General features: G+C 41.2%; 1 protein-coding gene across 1 annotated transcript in view; it reads right to left on the reverse strand.

Moving 5' to 3' along the window:
* XKR6 (XK related 6) overlaps window positions 1-10,779 on the reverse strand; it is a 318,640-nt gene extending 307,861 nt beyond the window's left edge. The window contains exon 1 of the mRNA XM_086703813.1: window positions 9,515-10,779. Coding sequence (XP_086559939.1) covers window positions 9,515-10,254 — 740 coding nt within the window. The 5' untranslated portion in view covers window positions 10,255-10,779. The remainder of the gene's footprint in view (window positions 1-9,514) is intronic.
* Between the last annotated feature and the right edge of the window lie 654 nt (window positions 10,780-11,433).

An 11,433-nucleotide genomic window follows, 5' to 3' on the forward strand; every position in this document is an offset into this window, starting at 1 on the left:
CAACACATCAGATACCATGTGCCTGTTGACAGGACGCAAAAAGGAAGTAGGAAGCAGTATTTTGGCAAACATATGTACCCTGAATAAAATCAAGCCCCTAGATGCACCTTAAAGTTGACCCAGAAAACAGAGAGGTCAGATGATACTTGGAAAAAACAATTAGGCAATCCAAAATATAGAACATGTATGAACTGGCCTAGAGTCTGCATAAGTCAATGTCACGAGGGGCAAAAATGTAAGAAAACTGTTCTAGGGTAACAGAAACAAAAGCAATGAGTGAATTATAATTAAATCCCTGTTTGGAGGGGAAAAAACCTATAGAAGAAATTGTTGGGGGCAAATGGGCAAATGTGAATATAAGCAGTTATTACATGATTCTGTAAAATTATGGAATCATTGATAATGATGGGATAATGGTATTACAGCTATGTAGAATTATTCTAATTATTTAGTATTTGAAGTACAGAGAGGTGCTTCCTCATAGTATGTTAGATACACAAACATACACTGACAAAGATATCTATGTTAATTATTGAAACCAGGTAGATGGTAACAGGTGTTCACTACTCTTTCTAACTCTCTGTATGCTTAAAAGTTTCCATAATGAAGACTAAGAAAAACACATTCCCTGGCCCAACTCTATGGGACTCTAATTCCTTAAGCCTGTGGTAGGCCCATAAATCTGCATTCAAGTAGCCCTGGGGCCTATCCTAAAATACAAGATGTTCTCTCACCACTCTAAGAAACACAGCTGAAGACAGAAAGTAAGGTGTGTCCACTATCTGGAAGAGCTTGGGTTCTAAACTCTGTGCCAGCTCTATTTTATTGGCAGGCTTCCCAAGCAATGGATTTGGTATCTTCCTCACTGTTGCCATCTTTCTTCATGTGTCCAGTATATTTAGGATGGACTAAAAGGGAGGCATAATAGTAAAAGATTTCTATTTCATGTACCTATGATTCCTTGAGAGCATCTCCCCACGGTAAACAATAATTAGCAACTCTAACTCCCAAGAGTGCTTTAAAGAATTCTTGTTTACCTTTCTCTGAACTGAATATTCAAATTTCTTCCTAGAAATGGGTAATGAGTACACAGTCCATAGTCTACAAACTGATAACCAAAATAAAACAGAAATGGTATCCTCACAATTGAAAAAGAAAAAAAGACCAAAATACCGCACTCAAAACTTTTGACTACAACAAACTAAAAAGCTTTTGTACAAACAAATGGGAGTACATCAAACTGAAAGGCTTTTACACAGCAATGGATATGACCAACAAAATGAAAAGGCAATGGGAGAAGACAGTCACAAATGATATATACAATAAGGGGTTAACATGTGAACTATATAAAGAACTCATAATTCAGTATTTAAAAACTAATAATAAACACTCCAATTAAAAAAATGGACAGAGGAGGGAGAGGAGGGTGCCTGGTGGCTCAGTTGGTTGAGGTCTGACTCCTGATTTCACTCAGGTCATGAGATCAAGCCCCACGGTTAAGCTCTGCTCTGAATGTGGAGCCTGCTAGAGATTCTCTCTCTCCCTCTGCCTCTCTCTCTCTAAAAACAAAACAAAAAACAGGACAAAACAAGAGACATTTTTCCAAAGACACACAGATGGCCAACAGGCAATGAAAAGATGATCAATTTCAGTAATCATCAGGGAAATGCAAATCAAAACCACAAGAAATCACCTTACACCTGTTAGAAGTAACAAGTGTGGCGAGGATGTGGAGAAAAGGGAATCTCGTGCACTGTAAGTAGTTAAGGTTGTAAATTGGTGCAGCTACTGTGGAAAACAGTACGGAAGTTCCTCAAAAAATTTAAAATAGAACTACCATACAATCCAGCAATTCCAGTTCCAGGTATGTATCCAAAGAAAACAAAAACCACTTTGAAAAGACATGTGTACCCCTATGTTCATTATAGCAATGTTTATAATAGCCAAGATATGGAAGCAACCTAAGTATCCGTCAATAGACGAATGGAAAAACAAGATGTGGTATATTATCCAGCCATAAAAGATGAAATCTTGGGGTGCCTGGCTGGCTCAGTTGGAAGAGCATGTGACTCTTGATCTCAGGGTCATGATTTGAGCCCTACACTGGGTGTAGAGATAGACTGATTGATTAAATAAACACATAAAACCTAACTTCAAATAAACTATCTTAAAAAATGAAATCTTGCCATTTGCAACAACATGGATGGACCTATAAGGTACCATGCTAAGTGAAATAAGTCAGTGATTTCACTTATATGTGGAATCTAAAAAACAAAACAGAAAAAAGACTCAGATACAGAGAACAAACTTGACGGTTGCCAGAGAGGAGCGCGGTGTGGTGATGGACGAAACAGGTGAGGAGGATTAAGAGGCACAATCTTCCAGTTATAAAATGCATATGACACAGATATGTAACACACAGCAGAGCTATTAAATTACTATGTTGTATACCTGAAATTAATGAAATATTGTATGTCAATTACTCGTCAGTAAAAAAAGTTATTTTAAAAACTGGCATTTCAAGGTAAAAGTGATATATGAGAAACTTTGTTAGCAATACGTAAAATACCTTAGGGATATAGTGATTTGTTTTAAAATGGGTAAAAACAATGTAATATACCAAGATATATACATATCAGATATACAGAAAAGAAAAATCTAAAGGTGACTCTTGTGTAGAAATGCTATCAATGTCATTGTAACAATATTCACTAAGTCCTCCAAGCAAAATCAGGAAATACAACTAGAACCAGAAAAGTACCTATACCATAATCTAAGAATACCAAAACCAAAATTCACTTAGAATTATTTCCCAGAACAGCTCACAACTGACATAGAAGCTACCATTAAAAAAACAATAATTACGAACACTAACTTTTCAAAGTTAGAGAACACATAGCAAATAATAAACTGCAGTAGGTGACTTTGAGGTTCCTCCCCAATAAAGAAATTAATCTAATAAACAATCCAGGAAAACCTCCAAAATCTAGAACTTGGATACATACATTGCTTTAAGCTTAATCTAACAGTAAAAAAATTTATAACTGAAGACTACAAAAAATGAACTTTAAAAGATGTGAATTTTAGCTGAAATTGCAAATTCACAAAGTTAGCTAATAAACCAGCATTAACACATTTCTTAGAAAGTCTAATCTGCTATGAATTCTAACATTAACTACAGAGAGATAAAAATGCCTCTACAGGCAGCAAAGTTATTGAAAATAATGAGAATGTTTAGTATATCAAAATAACACATGGTAAAATTTCAAGGCAGTTCCTGGGAAACCTATACATTTCAAAATATTTTAACTGCTCAAACTAAAGCATGAAATTGCTTCTTTAAAACTTCAGAGTGTTAATCCCTATCAGCATAATAAACTTTTTAAAACTGAAGAGACCTTAAAGATCACTAACTTTAACTTCTCATTTGATAAATATGAGAAAATTGAAGCCAGAGATTTTTTTGTAACTTGTAGAATGATAAACCAGACTTCTTAATTCCAATCTACAGTGTTCCCTGTATACCACACTATGTATGTCCTGTCCCTTAACAACAACAACAACAAATCCCCAATAACAATAAGTAGTGGATTGTCTTCAGGCAAATGTAAAAAGTCACTGAACTTTTTAAATGAGGTTGTGTGTTCATGACATTTTAAAAAAATTTAAGTCGTTCAGAAAGAAACAAGAAATCCAGAATTCTAACTAGAAGAAAGTAGGTAAACAGAACATTATGAAGGAATAAACTAAAGTTTTAGCCATAAACTTCCTTGCAGAAGTAACACCATAAAGCTACCAGCCCAGGGTGAAAATGGCAATACGTCAGACACAGATTACTTCTGAATCCCACAGAATCTTTGCAATAGTCCAGAATTTATCAGTTACATAAGCCTAAGTGACTTTTGGATAAAGTCTGCAAAATCAAACCATACTGCAAAACAGTACGTGTATTGTTAAGAGACAGAAATGAACTGCCTGTGATTTCTGACATGTGCCTACTACATTTCTAGAATGCTACATTTCTGTAACATAGAGTTTAAGGCTTTGTTTCTCCATCATTCTGGAAATACTATCCTTCATCACTAGTTGCAATGTTACTCAACACCATGCCATTTTTTTCATCACCTTCCCTTGAAAAGTTACCATAAATGTCAAGTTTTACTGTTTCTATTCTTTGAAAAATGAGAAATAATTTTCAGGGAAGCTCTCTTCATAGTCATTCTCCTTGAGGAAGTAGCTCTTTATCTATATATATAACTTCCACTAATTATGTATTTCTATGATTTTTCAGGTGGTGGGAGGGGGAAGGGAATAACTAGATTAAGACTACTTAATGTTGTGATACCTTTCTTTTTTCCTTTATGGTATCAAAGGGTCTTGCCCACTGCAAAATTATAAAATTATTCTATATTTTCTTTTACATGTACTATTTTATGTTTATATCTTTAATTCTTTTAGAATCTTTATTTATGTAAGGTAGAAATCAATTCTTCCCAACTGGGTAGTCATTTGCCCCAATATCATTTGTGAAATAACCCTTTTCCCCTTCATGGATTAGAAATGCTTTACTATCTGCTAAATTCCCATAAACCTGTCTATTTACCTCACTCCTTATTCTGTTTCACTACCTATTTGCCTAATTCCTCTGCCAGCCACACGTTGTTCTAATTATTGACACTTTACAGCACATCCGTTTTCTGGTAAGTCTCAACATTTTTTCAACAAGACTTTTTTTGATTGTGCAAAAACATTTACTTCTGGCAATTTTTCTCGTTTCCCCTCAAAAAAAAATCCCACTTTCTTTTGAAACAGAATTCCATTAAATTTATGGATAAAATATAATGTATTTTTAAAATATTTAGATTCCCATCTAGTAATAAGCAGATATGTAAAGCCCCCGACACTCACTCACTCACTCACACACACACACACACACACACACACACGTGTATACAATCTTCATTTGACAGTGACTGGTACTCTGGCCCCACACGAATGAAATTTCCTTATTTGCAAGGTAACATTTCCATTCTTAAATCACAAAATCTTAGAGCAAGAAGAACATTATAGATCACTTAGTCCAATACCACTTGTAAGCCCAGTTATGTTTACCTTAAGCCTGCCCGAGATTCATTTCAAAGTTAAAAGTAATATACACCTTTTACACACAACATAATCATAAAAGTACTACCTGGATCACACAAAAGCAAAGAAGTTACCTTTATTCAAGAGTACTTTCAACTTAGAAATCCTTTTAGAAGACCCATACTGGGCTCAAAACAAAAAAAACAAGAGTACCTTAAGGGCATATACTAGAAACAGCTCCAGGTACATTTTTAGATACTGTTTCCAAGGCAAAGTCTTTTTGTTACAGTGGGTCCAGGAACCGAAAGTCATAGTACCACATCATTCCATTCCCAACTGTTCCATCATTTATTAAAAATCCAACAACAATCTCCAAATGAATAAGCTGAAACAATTCTAAAACTGTTTCTCAACTGTTTCTCTGGCTGCCCATGTAATCACCTGTAGAGCTTTTAAAAATAAGATTACTTGGGTCCCACTCTGGGACCTTAAACATTTTCTTTCTTTCTTTTTTTTTTAAAGCTGTAGTAGGTTCTAGTTTCAGCCAGAGTTAGGAACCAACATTCTAAAAGATTCAACAAGAACAAAGGCCCTTAAAATGCCAAGCATCCCTATATCTTGCTGGGGGGGGGGGGGGGGGGTGAAGAAGCAGTAATGAAAAAACCATCTTCACCAGCCCAGCAACATTTCCTGCTGATTAAGCTGTGTCCCTACATTATGCCAGTCTTAAAACAGGAAAAACTGCAAAACACACAAAGCTTTTAACTGTTCAGAGATGGATGGGGCTATTATGATATGTAAAACACCTTTTTCTTTTTTCTCCCTTGAAGGCAACCCTCCACCCCACACCATCTCCCAGGAGAAAAGACAGTTGATACTCACTTTAAAAATGGCAAAAATTATTAAGATTTTAGATAAATTCTTCTTTGACTTTGTGAAAAAGAAAGGTGTAAACACACCCATAAAAACAAATAGGGAGATTAACGATTGGCTGCGATATCATGACATTAGATGAAATTTCAGTCAAAGAACTGTTGCTTCGTGACTGCAGAGAACTGCCGAAACACTGAACACCCTCTAAAGGTAGCACAAAAGCACAGGAAGGCTGATACACTGAAGGAAAAAACTTACAACGATGCAAATATACAAACTAAATCAATCCGTTCCTAAGGTCTAACCCTCTAAGAAAATGATCGCGCTTTCTAATAACACTTTCACTAAACTGAAGCCCGGCGTGACTCACATTCTTGTTATGAGTGACTCATATACCTTCCATCCTTGGGAAAAGCACCTGAAAAATAGAGCACATAAAGCTACACCGTTAAGTTACATGTTAAGTAATTAGTGAGAGTAACACATACATTAAGTAGACCTTAATCACACACCAAAACTCTGCAAAAGGAGGTCCATGAAACCAAATCATCCCACAGACAACTATTCTTCCACGCTCCAATTCTGGCCTAGCCAAAAATATTTTCTCACATTCTGTAAAGTCATTTGGTGAAAGAGCTATCAAGTATTTTGCATCTCGACAGGAAAGGCATCACACGTTAAAGTGTATCACCCTACTATCAAGGAAAACTAAAATCTCTTAAATTAGCACTGAGATCTGTCCAAGCATGAGTCAAATGATTTTACATTAAAAAAAAGAAGCAGGTGAAGAGACAGGTATTCATGGTTTAATGGAATCAGTTTTAACAATGTACAACTTTACCAACATGTTTCTTAGAAATGTAGCCCAAATCAGTGATATAATTCCTAGGCCTTACCCTTGTCACATGACCACATGAAATAGCAAAATTTAAGTAGCAAATATAATTAAGGGAACAACTGTAACCCCAAAAATCTACAGTAAACTCTGAGATGATGTGTGTTTATACACACAATAAGTAATTGTTTGCCCAGAAATTCAAACAAAAAAAGGATGAAAACCTTCTTGTAATGCTTTTCATGTGAATGATTTGCATGCAAGCCACGTGCCTAGCAGGTAGTAAAGAGGAGACTCTGTTCCTGGGACATTTCAAACAAAACAAGCTTATTGAAAAATTTTAAAGCAAGGAAAGAAAATCCTTCATCAGCAATTATTTCTTTTGAAGTACAGCTACGTTGGAATAAATAACTTAGCTGAATTAACGTATCTTTTAGTACTTTATACTTTGAAAGCTTTATGAAAAATTTAGACACATATTCTAATCTTGAAAAAAAATTTAAACATAGTAAAATCATAGGCATCTTTCTGAAATATCTATACCACTGCACATCTTGAAACTTCAAGGAAGATCTGGGAAAGAAATACATTACCCTATTTTAAACAAGTATAAAAGCCTAAAATTACACTTAAAATGTACTTTTTAGTTTGTTCCAAAATCTGGACTTCTTTACCCAAATGCAATTAAGATTAGGGGAAAAATTGTTCTAAGAAATTTGTGAAGCTGAACTCCAATTCCATCATGTCCCAAAAGCTCACTACTAATAAATACCTAGGATGGATTACATTAGAAACATTCTCTCAGGAACTTGAACCTGACACCAAGATACTGATTGTCTACACTTTAGGAGTTAAAGACAGGGAGCGACAGGGGACTTTGGCTTGTTCAGAAACCTAGTTATTAAATATATGCGGTTTATCTTTACTAGTATTTCAAAATCTCTCTCCCCCATCCTTCTTGTCCCTTTCCCCCTTCATTCTTTTGCATCTTACCAACCTGCAAGAAATCAAAAAAAGTATCCCCCGTATCAAACTTACTACCTTTGATTCAATATGGATTTGGGTGTTCAGGTAGGTTTTTAGATTTAGATTTCAAATGCAAAACATATTTCAAAATTTTACCTGACCGCATGCTACACTCAAAATTGCTAAAAGTTAATCATCATTTTCCCCCCTATTTTATCCCACTACCCCTTTCTTATAAACTTATCAGCAGGAAACCAATTATTTGCAGACAAGTACAGCTAGGAAAAAAAGGTTGCTAGGTTCAATCTAGGAGCACCAGTAAACAAGCCTAGAAGTATCAGAAAAATCAAGAACCACTCACAGGTCCCCAATCCTGAATCTGCATATAAACCCTACAGGACAAAGTTCTTGCAGTCACTTTCATGATTTGACTTAATTCAATCCCATGCTTTCTGAAACGTCATTATTTGAAACTATAAAGAGAGATCTGGACAAACAATTCAAAAGACAATGAACTTTATGTCAGTTAACCTAAGTACATCTCAGTTAACTGAAATACAGAGCACCTAAAACCTCCTACTAGGTGCAGGACTCAGGGCAATCTAGGCAAAATGTCTTCTCACAGAAGCAATGTACCCGAAGAGCTCTGTGTAATTCAGCTTCAGTTAAGATTCGCTTCTCTTGCAAATGTTTACCTACAAACTCACAGTCTCCAGAATACACTCAAGCTTTTAAGTTGGAGGGCAAAGATTTACCAAGATTTTAAAGGGATCATTTCCTTAGTTAAGGTGGGTAGCAAAAAGAACCTCTGCAAGTGGTTTGGGAGGTATTCACCAGGCACAGGGGAAATTTACAAAAGAGGAAAGGGCCGCAGGGCCAAGCATGGGCTTGTGTAAACATAAATCCCCTACGCACTGGCCTAGGTATCAAAAACAACGTTCCTCCAGAATAGGTGTCCAGGTGGCTAATTGACTTTCTGGAGGTGAGAGTTAAAAACAAACGCTTACACCCAGTATATACGACACAATTTTACCTGTCACCAAAAAAAAGGGTCTAATCCAGCAAAAAAAAAAAAGAAAAAGAAAAAGAAAAAAGAAACAAAAGTCATTTTTCCTTCAAGGAGGGCAGCGGTTTAGAGTCATTTGCAGGGGATAGGATTGCAGGGGGGAGGGCGCGTGGAATAAAGGAGTGCTAAAAGGAGAGGCAGAGAGGGGTTTTTTGCACAGAGCCCCACACAGGCCACTGCGGAGAGAAGACGGGGAAGAGGGGAAGATGTCTCACCAGGGGACAAAACCGAATGCAAAACCAGCTTGGAAGAAGGAAGGTCCCCCCCCCCCCCAACAGGAGGCGAGCTGGGGTGCAGATAAAAAGCGCTAGCGGCTGGTTACCTTGGGAAACAGGGGAAAGGGACAACGGGAATAAGAGGTCTACAGAGATGTGAGGGAAGGAAAAGGATGAGGCAGGGTCTCCGGTAAGTGCGAACCCGGGAAGAAGATAGACAAACAGCGGGACTGGGGCCTCCCAGGGCCAAAAGGCGTGGCCAGGGATCCGGATCAAACGACGGTCTTTTTCAGACGCCAGGGGAAGTGAGCGGCAAACCCCTCCTTCAAGACCCCGGGGCAGACCCGTCCGAGGGGCCCAACTGCGAGGCACCTCGAGGGCAGAACGCGCTCTGGAGGGCTCTGGCCTCGCCCGCGGGGCCCTCCGCAGGGCCGGCTGCCCGGGCCCCCGCCCCCACCCCCGCAGTGCTCTTACCTCCACACCTGCCCCATCTGCAGCAGGTGGATGACCGACTGCCAGATCCACACGGAGAGGCGGCACAGGCGCTGCGCCCCCGGCGTGGCCGAGCCCGGGCCGCCGCGGCCGTAGCCGGCCCCCATCATGGGGGGGCCCCGGCTGCTGAGCCCCTCCACGGCGCCCAGCCCGCCGCCCGTGTAGTCCTGCACGAACCAGCGGAAGCTCAGGCTCTGCACCAGCAGCGACGGCACCAGCACGAAGAAGAGGGTCAGCCCGAAGAAGCCGTAGTCCCCCTTGCGGTAGTAGTCGAGGGCCAGCCACAGGTCGGTGCCCACGTCCCCGAAGAAGACCAGCAGCGCCAGCACGATCCACAGGCAGTCGAGCCACGGCCGCTCCACCTGCGGCGGCGGCGGTTGCGGCCGAGCGGCAGGCGTCGGGGGGTGGTGGTCGGCGGCCGCGGGCGGCTGCAGCGGCTGGTCCCCCCCGTCGGCGGCGGCGGCGGCGCTGCGGCGCGGCTTCTTGCCCAGGAGGGAGCGCAGGCAGGCGGAGCGGCAGCCCCAGTAGCACGAGGAGGTGTTGCAGCAGTGGCAGATGTGCAGCGAGCTGCTCTCGCCGGGCTCGCTGCCGTCGCCGCCGCCGCCGCAGCCGCCTCCCCCGGGCTCCCCGTCCTCCTCGCCGCCGCTGCCCACCGCCTCGTCCAGGTTGTGCAGCTGGGCAAAGCCCACCCCCACGCCACCGCCATCGGATTTCGCCGCCATCTTGACTCTCTTCCCAGCTCCGGAGGTTGGGGGGGGAGGGACGGGTAGGGGGGGGAAGAAGGCAGGGAACGGGGAGGGGGGGAAACGAATGGAGAGGAAGGGGGGCGGGGAGGAAGCGGGGGAGCAAACGAACGAGGGGGGAGTGGGCCAGGGAACCCCCTCCGCTTCCGGGTAGTTGGCGTCACTTCCGGGCGAGCCCCCCAATCGCACGGCGCCCGCAGCTCCCCAGCCCTACCCTCCCGGCCAAGATGGCCGCCCTCCTGTGCCTCAGCTGCTGGGCGGGGGACCGGGGGGTTCTCCCCGCCAGGGCTCCCCTTCCCCTCTTCCGTTGACCCCGAAACCCATCAGGTTGACCCCTCGGCGTTTCTGAATCCCGCTGGGCCGAGTGATGCGGTCCAAAGTGATCCCTGGAGGGGGCAGTGCCAGACGTTTTGGGGTCCCCTTCCTCAGCGTCGCAGCTCACAGCTTTCCTCCTGGAGAAACGCCCCCTAACACCCTCCCGGCTGCTGGCAAAGGGGCGGGACCTCTGAGGGAAGGGGCGGAGCTCGTGCAAAGCAGGTGATTACGTGTCACTTCCGGGAGATAGGATGACCTCATTGAGTAGTTAGGCACCCCCCCCCCCATCAAAATGGCTGTGTCTCACCTCTTTGGTGGTTTTTTTTTTTCCTTCTTTCAAAATTCTCTTATTTTCTTATTTTGAGGGTCTTGAGAAATTGCATAAATCAGTTTAGATTCCCACACACAACTGACTGATTCTCACTTGTATTTGGACACCTCCCTCTGTTGACCTCCTGATTTTCTTGTCACTGACAACTTTACCATCTTTAGTAATAAAGTTTCCATCATTCCCTTAAGAAAAATCCAAAGTCCAATTAAAAGTCAGCCTATTGCACCTTGAATGTTAGAGCGAAGATTGAATTGGTATCAGTGACCTTGAATGTATTTTCTTCATCTTTGAAATGTATTTCTACCAACTTTTTTTAAGTATGTGATTTTTATATTATGTGACCTTAATTTGGAAAATTCAGAACTAGCCAGAGTTTAAGGTGTATCAATTACTTGTTCAAGCTATTTGAATGTGTGAAGATTGCCTTTTAGGATGTTTTTGGTGCTAAAACTCTGTCAGTAAACACGGCTTTAAATGAGTGAAAATGTTATCAATGTGCTATATCATTAAAA

This window comes from Puma concolor, chromosome B1, assembly GCF_028749965.1.
Source record: "Puma concolor isolate L17-30 chromosome B1, mPumCon1.1.hap2, whole genome shotgun sequence".
NCBI classification, from domain to species: Eukaryota; Metazoa; Chordata; class Mammalia; order Carnivora; family Felidae; genus Puma; species Puma concolor.